This window comes from Bubalus kerabau, chromosome 19 (genome assembly GCF_029407905.1).
Source record: "Bubalus kerabau isolate K-KA32 ecotype Philippines breed swamp buffalo chromosome 19, PCC_UOA_SB_1v2, whole genome shotgun sequence".
In the NCBI taxonomy this organism is placed as follows: Eukaryota; Metazoa; Chordata; class Mammalia; order Artiodactyla; family Bovidae; genus Bubalus; species Bubalus kerabau.
The window spans coordinates 6291365-6317925 of NC_073642.1; the positions used below are offsets into that span (position 1 = coordinate 6291365).

Genomic DNA, 26561 nt, shown 5'->3' on the forward strand with positions numbered 1-26561 from the left:
AACTTTAGGTTTTATGACTGTAACCTTGACCACATGGAACCACGACCTCTTCTGTAAGCCCATCATTAAGAAAGTTGCCTATCTTATTCCAAACAAGTATTGGTTTATCTGGCACCTTTAGAGCCTTATGCTATTGAAGTGATTCTCAGCTAAACATTATGTCTGTTGTAACTTTGACAAGTATATCCACTTTTGTAATTTATCAGTGGTATATCTTTTTTTGAAGTGTCAAATACTGTGACTATGCAAAATAAAATATCATAATTTAAAGTGAAAAAACCACAATGCTGTTTATAAGAAATACACCTAAGACAAAGAAAAAACTGAATATAAAGGCTGCAAAAGCTTATACAAGGTGGGTGCAAAGGAAAAAAGAGAAGTGTGGCCATGTGCAGAGCAGACAAACCCAATTTTAAGGACAGAAGCTTTGACGGGGTTAAGGCAGATATTTGACATAATGAATAGGTCCAAATGGTTATAAAGCCATAAACCAGGAGTACAAACCAAAAACTTTCAGAACTATGTGAAGAACTAGATAAAAATCAGTAGATGAGGAAGCCAAGACCCAGAGATGTAAGGAACCAGATGGAGGTCCTAGAGCAGTGAGGCCTGGAGCCCAGATTAGAGCACAGCCAGGAAGCCTCCCACCAGAGCCGTGCTTGACCACAAGCCCATCAACCAAATATTCAGAGATGATGTCAAGATGGTTTCAGTACAGAGAAAAGCCAAAGTGAATGAAGGAACAAACAAAATAAATCATGAAAAACAAATAAAATGTAGTGGTTCCTTGAGGACCTCTAGAATATATAAAACCCTGACTAGCCTGATTAAATTTAAAAGAGAAAAAGTAAAACATCATAAATCTATACCATGAATGGAAATATAACTACAGACATAGAAGAAAATAATTACTGAAAAAGGTAAATGTAACATGCCATGATGGCAAATTCAAAACTCTAAAGGAAATAGATGATTTTCTACCAAAATATAACCTCTTAAACTGCATGTAAACAAAAGCAGAGAACCTGAACTGACCAATGATTTCAAAAGATGTCTGAAAAACAAAGACCTGCTTTATCTAATCAACCATTAGCAATAAATAATTCCTATGAAACTTCTCCAGACTGTAATAAAATGGGAAGTTCTCCAAGTCATTCTGTAAAGCTAACATTGTCTCATACCAAAATCTCAAAGACAATAAAAATAGAAAAGTATAGATCAATTACCTATAGATATAGAAGCAAACATTGTAAATAAAATATCAATAGGTCAAATCCATCCATAATAACACCAATTAAGATTTATTACAAAATTTCAATATTGGGTCAACACCTACTATCATTCATTAGAACGGCAAATTAAAGTAGAAAGACTATGTGAGTATATCCACAGCTGCTAATATAGATCCAATAAAATTCAGCAACTTTTCTTAATAAAAACCTAAGCAAAGAGGAATACATGGAAACTACCTAAATATATAGCAATAGTCTATTTACCAAAAATGCTGATGCCAAGACCTTTAAAATCAGGAACAAGAGAGATACATCTGCTCTTTTCAGATGATTCAACTTTTGACATTTCTGCTAATACACAATAAGCCACGAAATAAAGTTAAATAAATATTAGAAAAGACAAACGTGCTTTGAATTTGCAGATAACTTGATACATACCTAAAAGTTTTGAGGAACTTCTCTGAAAACTATTAGAATTAATAAGAGAAGTTGGTAAGTGGATTGGGTAAAACAAATAAATAGACAGAAGAGCTTTCCTTCATATCAGCAATGTTAAGTTGGAAATGGGAAAGAATGATATACATTCCATTCAAACAATGGCAAAAACAATAAAAAATAAACAAAATAGGTTCAGGAAACCTTTATCAGGAAAACTATAAAATCCTGTTAAAGGACCCAAATGCAGCACAAGTCACCATGGAAGTTACCGGGGGAAATGCACAAAAGGGAAAAAAACAATGTCTGACAACAGTTAGGGTATTTTTGAAAAAAGCAAATAAGGAGTAGAAAACTTGCATTAACCAGTCGTAAGGTTTAAATAAAATGCCTGTAATCAAAACAGCATGGCATTTGAACAGAAATAGATTAAAAGGCTAGTGGACCAGTGCAGAGAATCCCAAAATGTATATAAGTATATATTGGAAGAAATGGCAATGGTGACATTTTAATCCCGAAGGAAAATCAAAGCTTACTTTAAAAATTGTGCTGGAATATTTGATCATCCACCTGGAAGAGAGGAAAGTTAGATTCCCTCCCTCAAACCACATACACAAAGAAATACCAGGAAAACTAAGACCTAAAATGTAAAAAATAAAAGAGTCAAAATGTATAAAAGACTCTAGGAGAAAATTTACATAAAAGTGAGGGGAAAATGACTTTCTTATATAACCTAAATGCCAAAAAGGAAAAGACAGGCATATTTGATTATATATTCACATATCTTTGTTATCTCAAAAGATAACAGACAAAAGACAAATAATGGATTGGGAAAAATATTGGTAACATCTATGATAAACAAAAAAGGTTTAAAATCTCTAATATACAATAAGACGCTTCAAAATTAGAAGGAAAAGGTGAGTAATCCTTGAGAAAAATAATAAACTGTAACAGGCAACTCACATAAGGGGAGACACAAATAATTTATGAGGCTATGCAAAGATGCTCAACATTAAGATAAGAAATACAGACATTAAAACAAGAAGATTCCATTTTTACCCATCAAAGCGATGAAAATTAAAATGCCCCTGGACATCCAGTGCTGGCCAGGGTGTGGGGAATAGAAATCCCCATGTCGCACTGGTGAGAGTGTTGAGTTACCACAGCATTTGGGGAAGTGATTCCAAAGCAGTCCACTTTCAGGACTTTGATCTACATAAGAAATACCCTAGAAATCAGGTTATATCACAGGGGCAAAACCCAGAAATAATCCAAATGTCCACCACCAGAAAAAGGGCTGAGTCAACTAAGCTACATTCACTCTAGATTTAAGGCACATATCGAAAAGAATGAGATACAGCTACATTGACTGAACGAGGGGGAGTCAGTGATAGAGTGCTCAATTTAAAAAGCCAAATTGAAGATAATGTAAATAATGCAATCCTATGTTTGTTATTAAAATGGTAAACTAACTAGAACTAATCCCCATATGTGTTTTTTCCCAGTTTTATTGAGCTACAATTGACATATGACATTGTGTAAGTTATGACGTGTTGATCTAATACATTTATATATTGTAAAACGATTACTACTGTAGCCTTAGCTGACACCTGTACCATGCCACTTAATTACTATTTCTTTTTTGTGGTGAGAACATTTAAGATTTATTCTCTTAGAAACTTTCATGTATATAATACAGTGTTATTAGCTGCAATCACAGTGCTACACATTAGATCTCCAGGGCTTATTTATCATATGGCTGAAGTGACCAACACTCCAGCTATATGACCAACATCTTCCCATGTGTCCCACCCCTCAGGCCTTGTCAGACCATCTACTGTTTCCATGGTTTGGCTTTTTTAGTTTCCACCTATAAGTAAAAACATACAGTGCTTATCTTTCTCTGTCTGACTTCTTTCACTTGGCATAATGTCCTCAAAGTCCATCCACGTTGTTACAGATGGAACCATGTCCTTCTTTCTCATGGTTGAAGAATAATCTGCTGTATGTAAACACCACCTCTTCCTTATCCATCCATCCACAGACAAAGACTACTCACCATTTTTCCCGGACAACTGCTGGGCAAGGCGCTTGCTTCAACAAAATACTTCCTGAGGAGATGTTTGCTGGGGTCAGGACTGTCCAGTAAAATGTAGGAGCAGAAAAAGGCTCCATGCCGAATCAGGAAGATGGCAATATCTTCATTCCCTACAGGACAGAAAGCAGAGTGCTCAGGGCATTCGGGACGCAGAGTGTGTCACGGTTGTCCAAAAGGCCAGACACGCACGTGAAACGAAAATGAGAAGGGCATGGAACTGCTGAACGTCTCTGTTGCCTCCCTTGACTCCACAGGTGCCCGTCACTGAGAGCACTTCTGTGGGGCTTTGCCCTCTGCAGCACGCGTTTGCCATGGTTGGTCCCTGGCACTGAAATCCCCTTGCAGGAAGGAGTCGGGGGAAGGAAGAAGGACGCAGATCTTTTGAAGAAGAAGCCAAGAACAGAGCTGCGAAACTCCACACAGGCCGCTGGCTAGTCACACGAGTCACACGAGCCAAAGGCGAGTGTGATGGGCGGGCCTGCGTCTCTACAGGACAAAGGCTCTCGCGGGAGGTCTAACCGGGACCCACCTGACTTGATGGCCGCGTACAGCGGCAGGCGCACGATGACAGGGAACTCGTTCTTCCTGACTGCGTAGCTCTCCGGGTCGGCCCCGTAGGTCAGGACCAGGAGCTTCACCACTGCCAGGTGCCCCTGCTGGCAGGCCAAGGCCAGCATCCAATTCAAGAGCCGCTGGGGGCTGCAGGGACCTGCACGGATGACGGGACAGAGCGTGGCTGAAGGGACAGTTGTTCCTGCTCTGAAATCCCCTCCAGCCACGGCCCTGTTTCCCACTGAAAGTTGCTTGTGTCCAGTTGACAGTGTCTATGGAACAGCCCCCCTGAACTGCATATGACATTTCCCCACATCACTATAAACCCACCTGCCCGTCAAATAACACCCGCTGGGGAAAAGGAGCATTCAGAACAGCACATGCAGTGAGATCGTGATGAAAAACGTATGTGTGGAAATAAGACTAGGAAGAACAGCCTACCCTCAGAGCTGCAGAATTCTTTCCAGGTGGTAGGACGGTGAGATGCCCTTACTCTCTGCCTCATCCCCAGCCCTGACCACAGCCCTGGAGCAGCGTCACACACAGGGACACAGGTTTTGGAGACAGGTGACTTAGGATTAAAACATTTCAACTGTGTCATCTGGGGCAAATTTCTTATCCTCTCTGTGGCTGATTTTACCCATAAGCAAAACGGGAAGAGGAACACCCTGCCTTCCAAGTTTAATGTGAGGATTAAATGACATTGTATATGTCAAGTACTCGACTCAATAGACTGTCACATCTGACAAGTGCCTGATATAACTCATTGTGGTATGTCATTATGTTCTTAGAGTAATAACACTTTTTGCTTTCCCGAATTATCTGTAATATACATATACCACTTTCATAAGTTAAAAAATACTTTGATGAAGAAACAGATCAGCCCAAAACTTAAGAGAACTGCTCCCTAAAAGAACTGCCTACTTAATTCCAGGATGAAATAACACACTGAACGAACAGGGACAGCATGGTTTGAAATGTCACAGTATCTTTAAGTTCAAAGTAATGCAAGGTCTTTTGGATCTGGCTGCCATGGAAAAATGATCTCATCCCCCATGTGGACACTTCCCAATTGCATCATAACACTCATTTCCAGAGGTGGAGAGTTCTCAGGAACCAAAGTGCTCTGGAGCCTGGAGAGAGTGCCCCTCTCTGTCATAGGAAATTGACCAGGAAATGGGGTGAGGTAGAGAAGGCAAGAATTAAAACCCAGTACAGAAGGTACCTGGCATCATGTCTGGGGTGCAGAGGGTGCTAAATAAATATCCCTTCTTTGCCCTCAATTGATGACTAAAATGAACAACTCAGAGGAGGAGGTACATGAGCAGAAAACAAACTGCCCCTAACTCAGTTACGATCAGATGCCCAGCTGTGAGAAGTGCAGTGGTCATGCTGCTAACCTCTGCTGAGGATGGGGTGCGTCCGTCTCAGGAGGCAGGCCCTGTATTTCACAGTCATCATTTCAATATGAGGAGACCAAAGCTCAGGGACAGTCGGGAACTTGCTGAAGGTCCGACAGTTGGTAAATGGCAAAGTCAAGCCTTAAGTTCTGCTTTACCCGCAACCAAAGGGTACTATCTTAACCGTACAAACCCCTGTGTGTATTCTTTGAGGCCCAAATCCAGCTCAAAGAGCCCCATTTTGGTTTCCATCTTTCTACTTCCTCTCTCTCGTCAGCCCTGCTGAGCTACAAGACCAGAAATTACATAATGATGTCCTTCGAATGATGTTCATAATTACACAGTGATGTACCCGCCCACCATGGACCTCTCCTCCCTCCTCTTCTTGGACCCACCCTTGTTCTCCAGCTGCCTCTTATCTTACTTACTCCTGACAAGAGCCACCCTCCCTTCAGGCTGGGAACCCCCAGAGGACAGACACTGTTCTGCCCATCTCTGCATCCCAAGAGGGCTCAGCACAGTGCCCTGAACTCTTTCAGTCCCACTAGCTCTGTCCCAAGTTGAATTAAAGACAGGACACCCCAGGAGCTGCTGAAAACCATGCCCAGCTCCAACATACTCAGGTCCAGCCAAGCTCCCCGCTCTGCAAAGCAGGCAAACCAGGCTCTTCCTTTGTCTGCCAAGTAAACCCTACTCAGTCTGCAAAGCCCAGTTGAGATGTAGACTCCTTCTGAAGACCCCAGCCTGCACGCAGACAAGACCACCCCCTGATGTGTGGTCACAAACGACTGTGTAGACATTTCAACCTCTGCATGGTTACACCACACAGTTACACTTTTCTGCCTCAATTTCCTCTGCTGGACCAGGAGCTACTAAAGGGCTGGGACCACCTTTTTTAAAAAGCCTCTGTGTCTTTCAGGTTCTGTAGTGTGTCCAGTGCTTGGCAAATGCTCAATAAATGTAAGCTATCCAATGAGTGAGTCAGCCGGCATAGACTCTTTGGGGCAAGAACAGAGCTACTCTTGGGGATTCCTGAGGAGAAAGAATCAGCCATTGGCACCTCAGGGGCTCCTCTCTGTCTTCCTATACCTTGCTTGACCCAATATGTGTCTATGGGCCCTAACAGTGCCCTGATTTCTGTTCATAAACTCATTCTTCCTCCAGGCATATGAGGGTCTTGCCAGCTTGGAACCAAATCTGAGCACAAATCTACCTCAAAGGACACAGTCAGACACTCCCTTAACAGTGGAAAAAAAAAGTGAAAAGTGAAAGTCATTCAGTCGTGTCTGACTCTTTGCAACCCCATGGACTATACAGCCTATGAAATTTTCCCAGAACACTGGAGTGGGTAGCCTTTCCCTTCTCCAGGGTATCTTCCCAACCTAGGGATCGAACCCAGGTCTCCCGCATTGCAGGAAGATTCTTTACCAGCTGAGGTATAAGGGAAGCCCAAGAATACTGGAGTGGGTAGCCTATCCTTTCCCCAGAGGATCTTCTGGATTCAGGAATCAAACCAGGGTCTCCTGCATTGCAGGTAGATTCTTTACCAAGTGAACTATCAGGGAAGCCTTTAACAGTACTACTGCATAATTTGTGGTGTGTGTGTGTGTGTGTGTGTTAGTTGCTCAGTCGTGTCCGACCCGTTGCAACCCTATAGCCTGAAGCCCGTCAGGCTCCTCTGTCCTTGGGATTTTCCAGGCAAGGATCCTGGAGTGGGCTGCCATTTCATAATTTGTGGGGTCCCATGTAAAACTTAAAATGGGGTCCCTTGTTTAAAAATTATTACAAATTTCAAGAGGGTAATTGCAGAGTGTAGTGGGCTTCCCAGGTGGCGCTAGTGATAAAGAATATGTTTGCCAATGCGGGAGACCTTAGAGATGTGGGTTTGATCCCTGGGTCGGGAAGATCCCTTGGAGGAGGGCATGGCAACCCACTCCAGTATTCTTGCCTGGAGAATCCCACGGACAGAGGAGCCTGGCAGACTACAGTCACAAGACTGCAAAGAGTTGGACACAACTGAAGCGACTTAGCAGGCGTGCTCACAAACCAAGTGTGGGGCCCTTCTAAGTACGGGGCCCTGTGTGACTGCATTGTCACATACCCATGAAGCTGGCCCGACTCCCTTGCAACATTCTAACTCCCAAAGACCACTGCTAAGACAATGCCTCAGCCTATAGCTGTAGCAAGAGCTGTAACAGATCCAAGGCCATTACAGGAAATCAAAGGAGACCAGGATGCCTGAGTCTACCAGAGGAAAAAATTACTTGTTATTAAGCAAGCAACATAGCAAGGAACATCCAGACAATGTAATATTATTCAGTGATAAAATATATGTGTGTGTGTGTGTGTGTGTGTGTGTGTGTATGAGCTCTCAAGTCATGAAAAGACATGGAGGAAACTGGAATGCATACTGCTAAGTGAAGCAATCTATCTGAAAAGGCTATATACCATATGAACCCAACTATATGTCATTCTGGAAAAGGAAAAACTATGAAGACAGTACAGAAATCAGTGGTTGCCGGGAGCTGAGAAAGAGATGAAGAGGTGGAACAGGAGGGCAGTGAAATTATTCTGCATGATACAGTAATGGTCCATATATGTCATTACACATTTGTTAACAGTCATAGAATATACAACCCTAGTGCAAACTATGAGTTCCCATTAGTAATAATGCATCAATGTCGGTTCGTTCATCAATTTTAACAACTGTACCATTCTCACACAAAACATCACTAACAGGGAAACTGAGGAGGGTGGTATATGAGAATTTTTGGTACTTGCTCAACAATTCTTCTTTAAACCTAAAACTGCTTTAAAGAATACCCCCAGATTTCTGGATCTGGATTGGTAAACAGTATGAGGACATAAACATTTTGGAGTGCAGTACCCCACCCCCAATGTCTGTCTGGTTCCTAGGAAAAGAGGGTCCCTGAAGGACTTCCCTGGTGGTCCAGTGGTTAAGAATCTGCCTTCCAATGCAGAGGATGCTGGTTCAATCCCTGGTTGGAGGACTAACTCCACATGCTGTGGGGCAGCTGAGCAGGTGCGCCACAACTGGACAGAAGCTTGCGTGCAGCGACAGGGATCCTTCATGCCACAACCAAGGCTCAATGAAGCCAAACAAATAAGAAAATAAGTATTTTTTCAAAAAGAGTGTCCCTGAGCAGGGGTGAAGAACTTACACCCTGGGACTTACCTGGCAAAATGAGTGAAGTGGCTCAGTCATGTTTGACTCTTTGCAACCCCATGGACGGTAGCCCACTAGGCTCCTCTGTCCATGGGATTTTCCAGGCAAGAGTACTGGAGTGGGTAGCCATTTCCTTCTCCAGGGGATCTTCCCACCCCAGGGACTGAACTCGAGTCTCCCGCCCTCCCGTCTGAGCCACCAGGGAAGCAAAGCCTCTTTACCTGGCAAGGACTCGAGTAGCTCCTGGACGACATCAGTGTGCCCAAACTGTGCTGCAACCACGGCAGGGTTGTCGTCAGTGGGCTCCGTCGGTAGCTCCACCAGCCTCTCAGTGAGAAGATACCGGACGGTCTCCAGGTCACCATGGGCTGCAGAGATACTCAGGAGCTGGCCCTGGTCAAAACAGAGCCAGGACAAGACGTCAGCACGAAGAGTGCTGCTGGGAGCTGCCAAGAGAACCAACTCTAAAGGCTCACCAAGCCCACGGGCAAGTCTGGGACTGTGCTGCCCAGGACGGCAGGACCAGTCATGTGTGGCTGTTAAGGCTTGAAACATGGCTCACGCAAAGTGAGATGTGCTGAAAATGTAAAATCATATGTGATTTCAAAGTTCAGTTCTGTTGCTCAGTCGTGTCTGACTCTTTGCGACCCTAAGCAGCATGCCGAGCTTCCCTGTCACACCAACTCCTGGAGCTTGCTCAAACTCATGTCCATCGAGTCAGTGATGCCATCCAACCATCTCTTCCTCTGTTGTCCCCTTCTCCTCCTGCCTTCAGTCTTTCCCAGCATCAGGGTCTTTTTCAGGTAATTTCAAAGACTTACTACAAAAACAGTAAACTATCTTGTCAATACTTTCTGGGGCTCTAAAATCACAGTGGATACTGACTGCAGCAAAGAAAATTAAAACACACTTGTCCCTCGGAAGGAAAGCTATGACAAACGTAGACAGTGTATTAAAAAGCATAGACATATTTTGCTGACAAAGGTCCATATAGTCAAAGCTATGCTTTTTCTAGTTGTCATGTATGGATGTGAGAGTTGGACCATAAAGAAGGCTGAGCGCTGAAGAATTGATGCTTTCAAATTGTGGTGCTGGAGAACTCTTGAGAGTCCCTTGGACTGCAAAGAGATCAAACCAGTCAATCCTAAAAGAAATCAGTCCTGAATAATCACTGGAAGGACTGATGATGTAGCTGAAGCTCCAATACTTTGGCTACCTCATGCAAAGAGCCACCTCATTGCAAAAGACCCTGATGAAAGATTGGAGGCAAAAGGAGAAGGAGGCAGCAGATGGTTAGATAACTTAGACAGTATCACCAACCCAAGAGATTTGAGTTTGAGGAAGCTCTGAGAGATAGTGAAGGACAGGGAAGCCTGGTGTGCTGCAGTCCATGGGGTTGCAAAGAGTCAGACGCGACTTACTGACTGAAAAACAAAAACAATCTTGTCAATAATTTTTATATTGATTATATGTTGGAATGATAATCTTTAATATATTCTAGTTAAATAAAACAGAGTATTAAAGTTTACCTGTTTTGTGAAATTTGACCAATATCTGTGCTTTAGTTAATAATATTGTATCACAGGTTAATTTCCTCTTCTTTTTTTTTAATTTAAATTTATTTATTTTAATTGGAGGCTAATTACTTTACAATATTGTATTGGTTTTTCCATACATCAACAAGAATCCGCCACGGGTTTACACATGCTCCCCATCCTGAACCCCCCTCCCACCTCCCTCCCCGTTTTCTTACAACATGATATTTCTTTATATTTTCAGAATTGTATTAGAATACTAGTAATAGTTATATAATCACAATAGTAAAAGATCTTCATCAGTTTTCACAATAGTCAGACAAAAAATAAAAGATAATTATAATTTCAAGCCATAATGGAAACATGATTAACCTAACAGTATAAAATAATTACAATCTGAGCCATTAAGCAGAGTGATGTGGTACATGGAAGTACATATATGCACAAGTTTTCATCCACCCAGCCAGTCCATGTCTTTTTGGTGCATTTAATCTATTTACATTTCAGTTAAGTTTGATATGTATGATCCTATTACCACTTTCTTAATTGCTTTGGGTTTATTCTTTGTAGGCATTTTCCTTCTTTTGTGTTTCCTGCCTAGAGAAGTTCCTGCAGTATTTATTGTAAAGCTGGTTTGGTGGTGCTGAATTCTCTTAACTTTTGCTTGTCTGTACAACCCGATTTTGATGTCAAATCTGAATGAGGTGTTGCCGGGTAGAGTATTCTTGGTTGTAGGTTCTTCCCTTTCATCACTTTAAATATATTGTGCCATTTATTTCAGGCTTGCAGAGTTTCTGTTGAGAAATTAGCTGATAACCAGATGAGAATTCCCTTGTATGTTATTTGTCATTTTTCCCTCGTTGCTTTTAATATTTTATCTTTGTCTTTCATTTTTGTCAGTTTGATTACTACTTAATATGTGTCTCAGTATGTTCCTCCTTGGGTTTATCCTGCCTGGGACTCTGTGCTTCCTGGACTTGGTTGACTATTTATTTTCCCATGTTAGGGAAGTTTTCAGCTCTTACTTCTTCAAATACTTTCTTGGGTCCTTTCTCTCTCTCTTCTCCTTCTGGGACCCCTATAATGTGAATGTTGGTACATTTAATGTTTTCCCAGAACATTCTTAGGCTGTCTTCATTTTTTTTCATTCTTTTTTCTATATTTTGTTTTACAGCAGTAATTTCCACCACTCTCTCTTCCAGGTCACTTATCCATTCTACCTGTGATTCTGCTGTTGATTCCTTCTAGTATACTGTTCATCTCTGTTTGTTTGTTCTTTAGTTCTTCTAGGTCTTTGTTAAACATTTCTTGCATCTTCTCCATTCTTTTTCTGAGATCCTAAATCAACTGGATCAAACTGCCAACATCTGTTGAATCACTGAAAAAGCAAGAGAGTTCCAGAAAAACATCTACTTCTACTTTATTGACTACACCAAAGCCTTTGACTTATAGAGCACAACAAACTGTGGAAAATTATTAAAAAGATGGGAATACCAGACCACCTGACCTCCCTCCTGAGAAATCTGTATGCAGGTCAAGAAGCAACAGTTAGCACTGGACATGGAACAACAGACTGGTTCCAAACAGGAAAAGGAGTACGTCAAGCAAGGTTGTATATTGTCACTCTGCTTATTTAACTTATATGTAGAGTATATCATGTGAAATGCTGGGCTGGATGAAGCACAAGCTGGAATCAAGATTTCCAGGAGAAATATCAATAAACTCAGATACACAGATGACACCACCCTTATGTCAGAAAGCAAAAGAGAACTAAAGAGCCTCTTGATGAAAGTGAAAGAGGAGAGTGAAAAAGTTGACTTAAAACTCAACATTCAGAAAACGAAGATCATGGCATCAGGTCCCCTTACTTCATGGCAAATAGATGGGGAAACAATAGAAACAGTGACACTTTATTTTAGGGGGCTCCAAAATCACTGTAGATGGTGACTGCAGCCATGAAATTAAAAGATGCTTGCTCCTTGGAAGAAAAGTTATGACCAACCTAGATAGCATAGTAAAAAGCAGACATATTACTTGGCCAAAAAAGGTCCTTCTAGTCAAAGCTATGGTTTTTCCAGGAGTCGTGTATGGATGTGAGAGTTGGACTATAAAGAAAGCTGAGCACCAAAGAATTGATGCTTTTGAACTGTGGTGTTGGAGAAGGCCTTGAGAGTCCCTTGGACTGCAAGGAGATCCAACCAGTCCATTCTAAAGGAGATCAATCCTGGATATTCATTGGAAGGACTGATGCTGAAGCTGAAGCTGAAACTTCAATACTTTGGCCACCTGATGAGAAGACCTGACTTATTGGAAAAGATCTTTATGCTGGGAAAGATTGAAGGCAGGAGGAGATGGAGATGACAAAGGATGAGATGGTTGGATGGCATCACTGACTTGATGGACATGAGTTTGAGCAAGCTCCGGGAGTTGGTGATGGACAGAGATGCCTGGTGTGCTGCAGTCCATGGGGTCACAAGGAGTTGGAAATGACTGAGCGACTGAACTGAAGTCATCTGCGCTATTATTATTTTGAATTCTTTTTCTGGAATGTTGCCTATCTTCACTTCATGTAGTTGTTTTTCTGAGGTTTTATCTTGTTCTTTCATCTGGGAGATAATCGTCTGCCATTTCATTTTGATTAAATTTCTGTGGCTGTGGTTTATGTTTTGGAGCCTCTAGGATTGTAGTTCTTCTTGCTTCTTCTGTCTGTCCTCTGGTGGATGAGGCTGTTGGGAAGGACTGGTATGGGAAAAAACTGGGTCTTGTCCTGGTGGGCAGGGTCATGCTCAGTAACACTGTAATCTGCTGATGGGTGGGGCTCCCTCTCTATTAGCTGTTTGGCCTGAGGTGACTCAGCCCCGGAGTCTACAGGCTCTATGGCAGGGTTAATAACTACTTCCAAGAGGGCTCGCTTGCCAAGGGGCACCTCCCAGAACTGCTGCTGCCAATGCCTCTGTCCCCGTGGCAAGCCACTGCTGACCCACACCTCCACGGGAGACCCTCCACTGTTCATTATGTGTTTTCAAGATTCCACATTGTATTTAGTTGCATTGAGCAGTTTCAGCTACATGTAACAGGTTCTGATAAATTCTCCTTTCATTTTTAATCTGTTACAGATATTTTCTAATTTTCCTTGTTATGGTTTCTTGGATACACCCATCATTTAAAAGTGGACGTTTATTTTCCAAACACATGGAGTTTTTAAAGTACCCTTGATGCTAATTTCTCATTTTGATATTAGCTTCTCATTTAAATTCTTTCTTCTCTGCAATCACCTTCTGTGTTTTCTCAGTCTTTTAACCTTTTTGAGGTTTTCAATGGCTAAGTCTCTTGGTAACTGTCACATTACACTTGAAAATATGTGGGTTATTTTCAAATATCTTTTGATATTGATTTCTAACATAAGTGCACAGTGATAAGAGAACATATTCTGTATGATTTCAATACCTTTGACATGAAAGTTTTGCCTTTTGTTTTATGTCTCTGGATACGTTCCAGTGTCTCCTGGTTTATAGTCTACGGCAACTTGAATAGAACTTGTACCCTGCGTTGTGTGAGAATTGTATACATCTTAATAATGTTGAATTGATTCACAGTGCTTTTCAGGTCTACTATATCCTTCTACTTTCATGTCCAGTTATTCTATTAACTTTTGAGGGTTTGATTTATTTTGAAATCCCAACTAAAAACCTTAATTTATCTACTTAAAAAATTGTAATACATAGTAGAACTATATGTAACTTTGTTCTGCATTTTTCAAGTCTTCTGTAAATGTGTTATAATACTATCATAATTTAAAAAATTAAGAATTAAGAAAAGTTTACCTGTTTTTGTTTAGTTTTTTAATGCTACTTCTAGAAAACTCTACCTTCTAAGTGTCTCATATTCTGTTTCTTTGGAACAGCATCATTGTTTTGCCAAAAGTTTTCACTTTCATCTCAGGTTCAGATTTGTTAACAAATTATATTATATAGTTATATATATATATCTCCTCATTGTATACAAATTAACAATACAAATATTTATTAGAGAATTATCTAGTCTACTTTCGATACACATTAAAAGAGAAAAAAAGAAACAGCAGAGGACAGCAATAGCATATACACCATGAAACTGAATTTGCTGACATCTGGACTTAAACATGCCTTCCCAGGTGGTGCTAGTGGTCAAGAAACTGCCTGCCAATGCAGGAGATGCAAGAGGTCCAGGTTCAATGGGAAGTTCCGTGTGACGGCAGTCTGGAGTTCCATTTGGGAAAAGGTCCCAGGCAGTGCGACTGCTCTGTGGGTAACACTTTGGACTGTTGCTTCCTGGGTCCCCGCTTACAATCCCCAGGCCAAAAACAATGGGCCAACAACTTTGACCTGCTCCAGTTCTCCCATAAGAAGAGAGGTTTTGACCACATATACTGTGAATTCATAATGGGAGGAATCAAAAATGCTCAGTTCAGTTCAGTCACTCAGTTACATCCGACTCTTTGTGACCTCAAGGACTGCAGCACGTCAGACTTCCCTGTCCATCACCAACTCCTGGAGCTTGCTCAAACTCATGTCCATTGAGTCAGTCATGCCATCCAACCATCTCATCCTCTGTTCTCCCCTTCTCCTTTCCTGCCTTCAATCTTTCCCAGCATCAGGTCTTTCCCAATGAGTCAATTCTTCACATCAGGCGGCCACAGTATTGGAGCTTCAGGTTCAATATCAGTCTTTCCAATGAATGATTCAGGACTTACTGCCTTTTGAATTGAATGGTTTGATCTCCTTTCAGTCCAAGGGACTCTCAAGAGTCTTCTCCAACAACACAGTTCAAAAGCATCAGTTCTTCAGCACTCAGCTTTTTTATGGTCCACCTCTCACATCCATACATGATTACCGGAAAAACCATAGCTTTGACTAGATGGGCCTTTGTTGGCAAAGTAATGTCTCTACCTTTTAATAGGCTGTCTAGGTTGGTCATAACTTTTCTTCTAAGGAGCAAGTGTCTTTTAATTTCATGGCTACAGTCACCATCTGCAGTGATTTTGGAGCCCAAGAAAATAGTCTGTCACTGTTTCCATTGTTTCCCCATCTATTTGCCATGAAGTGATGGGACTGGATGCCATAACTTTAGTTTTTTGAATGTTGAGTTTAAAGCCAACTTTCACATTCATCAAGAGGCTCTTCAGTTCCTCTTTGCTTTCAGCCATAAGCATGGTATCATCCGCCTATCTGAGGTTATTGACATTTCTCCTGGCAATCTTGATTCCAGCCTGTGCTTCTTCCAGCCCAGTGTTTCTCACGATGTACTCTGTATATAATTTAAATAAGCAGGGTGACAATATACAGCCTTGATGTACTCCTTTTCCTGATTTGGAACCAGTCTGTTGTTCCATCTCCAGTGCTAAGTGTTACTTCTTGACCTACATACTGATTTCTCAGGAGGCAGATCAGGTGGTCTGGTATTCCCATCTTTTTAAGAATTTTCCAGTTTGTTGTGATCCACACAGTCAAAGGATTTGGCATAGTCAATAAAGCAGAAGTAGATGTTTTTCTGGAATTCTCTTGCTTTTTCTATGATCCAACGGATGTTGCCAGTTTGATCTCTGGTTCCTCTGCCTTGTCTAAATCCAGCTTGTACATGTGGAAGTTCTTGGTTCACATACTGCTGAAGCCTTGCTTGAAGAATTTTCCAAAAATGCTCTCTTCTCAATAATTATCAAGCACATTGAACTTGACTACTTCCCCCCAAAAATTCTCTTACAACTTTGAGAACAGGCTGGAGGTTTAGTAATTGAGCTATTTCCAGCTATTAATTAAATGAAGACCTTAAACTTGTGCTAATCAAAGTATTGCACACAAAACATCAATAAAGTGCTCTCCTGGTTTACAGCCAATAAGAATTTCCCACAAGGACCAGAACATAGCAATAATCTTCCCAAGCTGTAGGCCAGCAAGAGGGTTGATCTCTATAAGCTTTTGGAAGAAGTTTGGCATATGTTTCAAAATTTTTAAAAGGCTCTTACCCACATTCTCAATTTTTGCAAATCTACCTAAGTGAAGAAAATAGCTGACAATAAGAAAACTATCAGGCAAAAAAAATTCAGTATAGTATTCTTTATAGAAATAAAAAATTAGAAACAATCCAAATATCTAACCAAATGGAATAGCCAGATAAATGAGAGTGTCTCTACCAGATGAAATGTCATGTATCCACTGAAGGTGAGGCACATAAGGAACTTATAGTCATACAGAAAATGGTTCATATAATATTAGGTAAAAGAAAGCAGTATGCAAAACTATACATAAATAAGACTCTATCTATATTAGAAACAATAAAAATAAAAAACGAATGTTCAGATCAGCAACTCGAAAAAGAGTATACCAAAAATGCTCAGTGGGATTGTTTGGATGATTAATTTTGGTTCTTTTTTCCTTTACTTTTATATGTTTTTAAAATTTTCAGTTTGCACATGTGCTATTTTATAGTGGAAAAAAAGTATAAAAGACTATATTAGGTTAAACCCTCGACTGTCAGTTTTGTCCTTTTCCTTTCTGTGACCCCCTTCCTGCCCCTGGGAATGATGGCACAGCATGCTTACCTGACAAGCTGAGAAGTCCACTCGAAAGGACTGACACCAGGAGGTTTACATGAGAAACAAGGTATTCAGAACCCAGGAAAGATCCCCATTATTCTAATGATAACAAGAAAATAATTTTCATGGTAACCTTCACTCAACCTGGGTCCCCAGTTCTGGCAAGAAGGGCTGGCATAGACCTTACCTTTTCCAGCTGGGATGTGCTCTCGTCACAAGCTTCTCGGAGCAGATGCTGGGCTCTGCTGATGTCTCCTCGCCTGTACGCAGCATGAATGCCTTCCGTCCTGGGGCTCTGCACCATGGGCTCACTGCCTGGCATGGAGAGTTTGCTGCCCATGTCCCCAGCACCTGGGTGAACAGAGGCACACACACATCACCTCCACCGCCAGTGCTGCTTACGGGAACCACCAGAGAGGAGAGGGGGATGTGCTTAAGCCAGAGAGGGTTGCTCCAAAATGCTGCCAGTGTCACCCAGCACAGCCAACTTCAGCACCTGCCCCCCGTGGAGGCACTCCTGCATGGAGCCAGAGGTGAAGGCGTGGGGAGGCTGGAAGATTATGGAGTGAGACAATGCCCAGAGAGCGGGTCCAGGTCTCCCAGGGCAGCTGCCTGGCAGGTTGGCCTCACCAACAGCAACACCAAACTGCCCCACTGCTGTGTCCCTCAGAGGGATACGGTATCCCGTGAAGGAAGAAAGGCAAGTCAAAACCTGAGTATGTGGAAATCTAGACCCTCTCTGCCTGGAAAACGCCAAAAAGGCATGGGATTTAGAATGGCAGCCCTCACTCCATACTTGCTGGGTCTGAAGACGCAGACATGAAAGCTGTCAGCCCTTGGAGCTCCCACTCTAGAATGGCTTCATAATTAGCAGTCTGTAGATCCCAGAAGGCTTCAGAGACTTCCTGCACATCCTAAAGTTGCACAGAAAATTGTGTGTATATGTGTGTGTATGCACGCACATTTCTCTGGGAAGAAAATTCAAGGTTCCTACTAGATTTGTAAATGTGTTACTGAACCAGAGTCTACAGTTCTGTCTCTATCATAGAAAAGACTGCAATGAATGAGTAGTTACATTTTGATTGTGTTAAGTGGCAGCAGAAATGGAGACAGAATTCGAAAATCATTCTTGGCCAAGTCCACACAGCTTGTAAGAGGCAAACCGTGACTGAGGTTTGGTTCACCAGCTCTTAGGCTGGGGCTAACCCCACTCCATCTCTTTGAAGAGATGAAAAAAAAAAAAAAAAACGGCTTTTTTTTTCGTGTTAAAATGTAAATGATGATGAAGGTTGCCTTCCAAACATTCACATCACAAAAGCAAATCACATTACAGCGGCTAATGTTTGGAAAAAAGTTTTTTTCAAAATTTATTTACAATAGGATAAAAATTACATGTTTAGAAATAAATTTTTTAAATGATGGATAAGATCTACACCCTGAAAACTATAAACATTGCTGAGAGAAGTTAAATAAGACCTATACAAATGGAAAGACATCTCATGTTCGTGGATGAAAACAATCAAAATTATTAAGTCTCAATTCTCTCTGATTTTATCTGTAGATTCAATGTAATCCCAACCATAATTCCAATAGGATTTGAGGGAGATAAAATTGACAACCTGATCCTCAAATTTGTTCAAAAATTCAAAGGATTTACCCCAAACAATCTTGAAAAATAAGAGCTGGAGGATCTACACTACTTGATTTCAAGTCTTACACAAAACTATAATAATAGTCAAAGCAGTGTGCTGCTGCTGCTGCTGCTAAGTCGCTTCAGTCGTGTCCGACTCTGTGCGACCCCATAGACGGCAGCCCACCAAGCTCCCCCGTCCCTGGGATTCTCCAGGCAAGATCACTGGAGTGGGTTGCCCTTTCCTTCTCCAATGCATGAAAGTGGAAAGTGAAAGTAGGAAGTCACTCGGCCATGTCTGACTCTCAGCAACCCCTTGGACTGCAGCCTACCAGGCTCCTCCGTCCATGGGATTTTCCAGGCAAGAGTCCTGGAGTGGGGTGCCATTGCCTTCTCCGAGTGTGCTACTAGTATATACAAATTTATCTGTAGAACAGAATAGCTTCTCAGCTTTCTGTTGGGAAATAGACTCATACTTGTACATCCAATTAATTTTTGATAAGGGTGCCAACACAATGAGAAAAGCAAAAATTATTTCAATAAATCATGCTGGGACAACTGGACATCATTGAATAAAAAGGGATTCTGACTCCTACTTCTCACCACACACAAAAATTACTTTGAAATGGATCATGGATTTAAACATAAAGGTTAAAACCGTAGTGCTCCTAGGAAAAAAATATCACAGGAGGACATTTTTATGACTTGAGAGTAGGCAAAGCTTTCTTAGATGGGACACAGAAAGTAATAAACATGAAAGGAAAAAATTATTAATTAGACTTCAACAAAATTTAAAACTTATGCTCATCAGAAGGTTGATCTACCATTTAAAAACTATTTACCATTTGACAATGAGTAGGCAAGTTACATACTGGAAGAAAATATTTGCAAAACATACACCCAAAAAACGAATGGTATTCAGAAAACAGGAAGAACTCCTATAACTTGGTAATAAAGGACAAACAACCCAGTTAAAAACAAGCAAAGATTTGAATAGCAGAAGAGGTTCAAAAAGCTCAATATCATTAGTCATCAGGGAAATGAAAATTAAACACCATTACAATCCCACGAAAGTCAGTAAAATTTAAAAAGACTGATAATACTTGGTGAGGATATGGAGAAACCAGAACACTCATACCTTATTGGTTGCGTCTAAAATTGTACAACCACTTTGGAAACAAGTCTATTGGTTTCTTACGAAACTAAGTACACACCTATCCTACGACTTCCTTATTCTATTCTTAGGTATTTACCCAAGAAAATATGCCTAAAATATATCCAATAATGTTTATATTAAACGCCATTGGGGTTGCAAAGAGTTGGACATGACTGAGCAACTGATCTGATCTGATCTGATCTGATAGTATTTTCAAACTGTAAAGGTGTCCATCAAAAGGAGTTGAATAAATAACTCCCATAGTATAGTGACTACTCAGCAATCAAAAGGAATAAACTGCTGATCCAGGAAATGACTGATGGTAATCTAAAAACACACTGCTGAATGAAAGAATGACTTCATAAAATGATCCCATTTATATGCTGTTCTGATCTATGGTGGGAAAAAAATCAGAACAGTGGTTCCTGAGGGTGCGCATGAAGTTCACCAGAAAAGGGCACGAGGAAATTGTTTAGGCATGGTTCTATATCTTGATGACGTTTTCAGTGTACAGGTGGTGGCTTTTGTCAAAACTTATCAAATAGTCCAATGAAGATATGTACATTTTCTTTATATAAATTTTATCTAAAAATTATAAACAATATTAAACTATAGTGAATAAAATGAATACTAAAGTGTTTGAGGGTGAAAAGTACAGATATTTCCAACTTAATTTGAGATGCATTAATAATAACAGATTGATAGATGGACAGAAGAACAGATAGATGGATAGAAATGAGAATAATTTCATAAAGTGTTAATGGTAGAATTTAGGTGGTGGGTATATGGACATACATAGTTCAATTCTTTCAGTTTTACTGTATGTTCAACTTTTCACAACAAAATCTTGGGAGAAGTAAATCAGAATAACGTACCCTAAATGCAAGGCCTGCCATATGGCATACTAAACGAGTTCCACCACCAGCGCAGAAAAGTCCTGCTTGGGGAGACAAGGAAAGACAAACTGCTTACAGTAGAGGTCCTTGATACCATTCAGAGTCTTTGTAGCTCACTCTAAGCCATGACTATTTCCAAGACAATCATTCTGAAAACCCACATTAAGTGGATTTCAGGAGCATCACTCACAATCTGCACCCTTCCTGAAACATGAATGCAAGACTGTTGTGTTTAAATGGAGTTTACTGGGGTTTGGGCTCTGTATTTTTAGAAAGAGGAATCAGAAAAGGGTATAGTGTGTAAGAAGTTATACATTAGGCAGCTTCCCAGGTGGCGCTAGTGGTATGGAATCTGCCTGCCAGAGCAGGAGACACAAGAGATGCAGGATATTGGGAAGATTCCCTGGAAAAGGAAATGGCACCCCACTCCAGTATTCTTGCTTGGAAAATCCCATGGACAGAGGAGCCTGATGGGCTACTGTCCATGGGACCACAAAGAGTCAGACATGGCTGAACACACACACTTCAAGGCAGCTTCACATCTCAACGCACACTAACAATCCTCATCAACCTTTATTTTTTTATATTTGTAGTTACCTTTTATTTAACATTTTTATCTCTCTCATTTATCTCTTTTAACTAGAATTACCATCTTATGTCATTTCTTTTTATTTATTTTTAATTGGAAGATAATTGCTTTACAATATCGTGTTTTCTGCCATATATGAATCAGTAATAACTAAATATATATATATACACACACACACATATATATCCCCTCCCTCTTAGTGCTCCCTCTCACCCACCTCTCTAGGTCATCACAGAGTGCCAGGCTTGGCTCTCTGTGTTACATAGCATCTTCCCACTAGCCATCTATTTGAGAGAGTGGCACACCATGTAAAAGACATGTACAATTTACTACCATGTAAAATAGAATCCTCATTAATTATTAATAGTCAGAGACCCTGAAACATTTGAGCGCCACGGGCAGGGAGGAGGGAAGCCACTGGAGGGAGAAGGCTTTGTCGGGGCAGAAGAAGGCAGAATACACGGCAGCGTCATCCATCAGAAAAGGCACTTAGTCACGTCACTGCTCATCTTTCAGAATTAAGCAAATACCCCCCTTAGCTCCATAAAAGACAGGTGTGTGCAAAGGCATAAAGTAACTTCTTCTCTTCAGTTAGGAATAAAGTAAGCTCTTCTGTTCACCTTAGGAACATAAACAGAAACTTCACCTTTACACCCAGGTTAAGCAACACTGCGAAGGTGGAGCCTAGGACATGGGATGCGCATGAAATTACAAGGGTGGCAAAGTATGTGGAATAAATGACATAATTAGAAACACTCTGCTCAGTTCTGTTTACATATATATTTGTTTTTAATGCTGTGGTTTTTTCAGTTTGAATCTGATTTTCTTAAGTTACACGGACAACACGTGTCCACTGTCACTGACACAAGAGCTGGGGGTTCTGGTCCAAACAAACTCTTAGAAGGACCTTATGGGAAAATATCAGTTAATGCATATGCATTTAATTTAATCTGCCAATTTCATTTAATTTCCCAAAATTGTAAAGAGAAGGGTTAACATTTATTTAAATTGAAAAAGACCAAAATGCTAATGATAAGTATTACTGATGGGCTGAGGGGAATTAGATAGGATTAGAAAAGATTTTTCTTTATTCCCTAAAGTCTCTGCAATGGAATTACATGACTTAATTTAAAATTTTAAAGAAATCAAATAAGTAATAAAAGAACACATTCTCATTGAAAAAAAATTAAATAGTAGAGAGATACATCATGTAAGGCAGAAACCCTCTTCCCCACCATGAAACGTCTTTTGTTAAAGGTAAATACATGTACTTTAATAGTAATTTTATTTTTACAAAAATACTACTAGAGTTTTATATTGAGAATTGGTGACCTTTGATTTAAACTTAGAGCAAGATAATTTATTTATACTATTTGAGATTATTCAATTATTTTTGCCTATTAATCAAACATTTCCATAATTATATTCTTTAATACAGTAAAACATCACAGTTCTAAATATTTTATTCATACACATTTAAAATTCATACTCAAAATACAACCCCCAAATATATTCTATTTCCATACAATATTAATGTAGCAGAGAACTAAAACTAGTAGGAAATTAATAGTAGAACATTAGAATGATTCAGTGTCAAAATTTTTTTAAATCCTTTTTGTTCTCTATTACAATGGGTGTAGTTATTTTCCTAGATAACAATGAAAATTCCATATATATATATATCAACAGGCATCCTACTTGCTTTTAAGATAAAGTTAATATGCTTAACAAAGAAGATAACTTAAAAAAAACAAGGAGAAGGGGAAGCCATTAGCATAGTTTTTTATTTTTAAGGTTTGATTAGTGTTGCTTGTTTGTTTTTGGGAAAGAGACAACCAGCAGTAAGTAGAAGTAGGAACTAGTGAGGGAAAGCTATAAATGTAGTGGATGACTAGCATTACGGATTTAGCACATAGACTTACTCGAGAATGCAAGAAATATTTCCAATAAGCTGTGACGATGACAAGTGATCATACTTCTGGTGGGTGATAAATGTTAATATTTATAAGGCCCAGTATTTAAATACGCTGGACATGGGCAGTAAACAAAAGTTCATTATGTGAAAAAGTATTTGTTAAAAATAGTCTAAAACATATGAAACCAGAACATCATTTAGGCTTTGATAGTCACTTTCAAGTTAATAATCTATTTACAAAAAAAAAAAATACTTTCAGTAACACTGTATGTTTTACATATTCTGACATTTATAGGATAAATGTTTTTAGTTGCCAATAACTCAACCTCTAAATGTTATTTCTGTAATTCAGGTTTTAGAAAAATAAATTATTTTGACTATAGGAAAATGGGCAGGAATTATTCTTCTCTTTTATTTTGGGCAAGTACTGAAACGGAATTTCACAAATGTTACAGAATGATACCTGGTGACACAAGCCAAGCCGCTTACAGTAACAGTTCATCGTGGCTTCCCCATCCCAGTCCTCCTTTGTCTGCTGATTCTGAATCTGTGCTTCTTTATATCCTCACAAGGTATTCTTACCTTTTCTTCTAGAACAGAATTTGTTAAATCATTCCTCCTGACCCACAGTCAGACTAAAATTCTCTCTCTACTGCTGTTTTATTTTTCTGTGAATCTAGGCCAATGGAGAGGTAGTATGAAAGTGACTTTAATTCTATCAGTTCTAAATCAGTTTGTCTCTTACATATGTATATTTATGATACTACTGTTTAATTTTCTCATCCCCATCAAGGAAAGCATGCATGACAGAAGACAAATGTTCTTTCTTGATTCAAAAATCTCTGGCATCCCCTGTGTATCCTAGAAAAGACACTACCATTTACATGAATACATGCTTTAAAAAAAATTACATTCACCTGCATCAATGGACTAGCAAAAAGTAAAAATATATCTAACAACCCAGAGTTCACTGCAGAATAAAGAGTAAATTCTAGACTGCAACTGACCTGGTCATAATTGTTCAATGGCTTTCCTGTGCCACTGTCCATCGAATCCCTATGTGGTCAAATCCTGGGGTCAGGGGCTGTCCCTCCCTGGAGCGGACACCCTCCTGGCACTGCAGGGGCCCATCCACCGCAGTCCTGGGCTCACCAACCTTCAGTGAGAAGGATGCTTCTTTCTTTGTCAGCTGTCCCTCTAGGGTTTTAGCCTCAGCAGCACTTTTCATCTCTGGGTCGCATTACAGTGAAATCCAACCCTTTACTTCTTCAGGGAAGAGGCAGAGGTTGGGAGTGTGGAGGGCGACATGACCCCCAGGGTGACCCTCAGCAGTAATTCCTCACCGACTCCAGATGGCTGGGGGTCAGCTCCATCAAGCTGGGCCATCAGACCAGCATCAGAAACGAAAGCAAAGACAGAGGTGGCCTTGGCCAGAGGCCTGGCTCATGGCTCACACGGAGCAGATCTCCAGCCGTGCAGGCTGCACGTTTCTCACACCAACAAAACCTCCCAGCACTGATCGGAAACTTCTCTGTGGAAATTTTCACCAAATCCCTGAAATGAATTTTTGCTAATAAAAGGGGCTTGGGCAGTTATACCTACAAGCAGGCTGGACAGAGGGAAATCACACGTATAGTAGTGTGATTATCTTTAGAAATAAAAGATACAACTATTCATAAGACATCATGTTATGCCTACCTGATAGAGTGAAAAATTTAACAAGCTCTAACATTTACTGCTGGCCGGAGTGTGGTGGAATTGGTGCATTTGTCATGGGAAGCCTTACTGAGACAGGCTGGGACCTGGGACCCTTTACTGTAGTTCTGCAATGCTTGCACCTAGACCAATGTCTCTTGGAGCTACAAAATACAAAGAAAATAAAGAGGCTGAAAGTAACTGATGCATGCCACACTTAGTGCAAATTATGGACAAAAAGATACAAAAAGACCGAAAAACAACAGCCACATCTGAAGAACAGGGAGTAAAAGCAGTGTACTGTACACACCCCTTGCACACACCACCAGGGAAGCAGTGGGCAAAATAAACTAAGCCACCCCTCCAGTCTGACCCCTGGACACACCACCACCTTCACCCCATGATAAGAACCAGCTCCCTCCTCATCCCTTCCCCCTCTAACCCCAGGGAGCAGAGCAAGCAAGGGAAACAGTTGAGGGAAGCCAGGATGAAGACACTCCATGGTGACAGGCCAGCAAGCATCAGGGGTGAGAGTGATGGAGCAGGGCTCTGTGGTGCTGGGGCCCACAGAAGCTCCACGACTTTCCTTTCCACTTTCATACTTGAGATAGGCTGCATGCTTTGTCCCCCTAAAGTTCATGCTTTCATCCTGATGCCCAGTCTAAGGAGGTGGGTCTCTGGGAAATGACAGGCTCATCACTTGGTGTTATGGGTGTTATGAGCTAGCGTTATGGATTAGTGCCCCCCCAGAAGAGAGAGAGAGAGCTCACTCCTCTCTCCCACGCGAGGACGCGGTGAGAACGTGGCGTCTACAACCAGGAGGTGGGTCCTTGCCGAGAACAGAACCTGCCAGCACCTCATCCTGGACTTCCTGGCCTGTGGAGTGAGAAAGAAATGTCTACTGTTTAAGGCACCCAGCCTTTGGCAACTTTATAGCAGCCTGAGCCATCTAAAGTAGTAGAAGCGTTAGCCGCTCAGCAGTGTCCAACTCTTTGCGGCCCCATGGACTGTAGCCTGCCAAGCTCCTCTGTCCATGGAATTCTCCAGGCAAGAATACTGGAGTGGGTTGCCATTACCTTTTCTAGGGGATCTTCTTGACCCAGGTATCAAACCCAGGTCTCCTGCATTGCAGGTCGATTCTTTATCATCTGAGCCAGCTGGCCCAGTAGGACCTCAGGATACTTCAAAATGAGGAACTACCATGCAACCATTAATACTGATTACATGGAAAACTAAGTTAAAAAAAAAACAAAAACAAAAAACTACTTATATGATATTAAGCTAAAAGAGTAGAATATGGAGCAGATAGGAAAAAATGGGAAAATATATAACACAGAAAACAGGTTGGAATCATTTGAAAATACACAGTGAAAGTGAAAGTTTATTCCAGGCTTGTAGATGACGTCTTATTAAAATGCATTAAAATGCTTGGGGGGAAAAGGGAGATTTCTAATGAGCACAGGCTATTATTTCTGTTTATAAAAAGTTAGTCTGTGTTTTCCAAAATCTTTTCCTCTTTCTCATCAAATTTGTACTGATTTTGAAATTAAGAAAAGGCAAATGATAACATATGGGTCCAACACAGAGTTAACTCCTTTCAGATTTAATGAAGTAGTTCTTTGATGGTATTATTTAAACTAAAGTAGCTCTTGGGTACACCACGTCCTGAC

At 40.7% G+C, this 26561-nt stretch overlaps 1 protein-coding gene across 1 annotated transcript in view; it reads right to left on the reverse strand.

Moving 5' to 3' along the window:
* LRRK1 (leucine rich repeat kinase 1) overlaps positions 1-26561 on the reverse strand; it is a 132541-nt gene that overhangs the window by 74920 nt on the left and 31060 nt on the right. The window contains exons 3-6 of the mRNA XM_055555868.1: positions 17198-17361; positions 9126-9297; positions 4295-4474; positions 3727-3875 (exon numbers count right to left, since the gene is read on the reverse strand). Coding sequence (XP_055411843.1) covers positions 3727-3875; positions 4295-4474; positions 9126-9297; positions 17198-17361 — 665 coding nt within the window. The remainder of the gene's footprint in view (positions 1-3726; positions 3876-4294; positions 4475-9125; positions 9298-17197; positions 17362-26561) is intronic.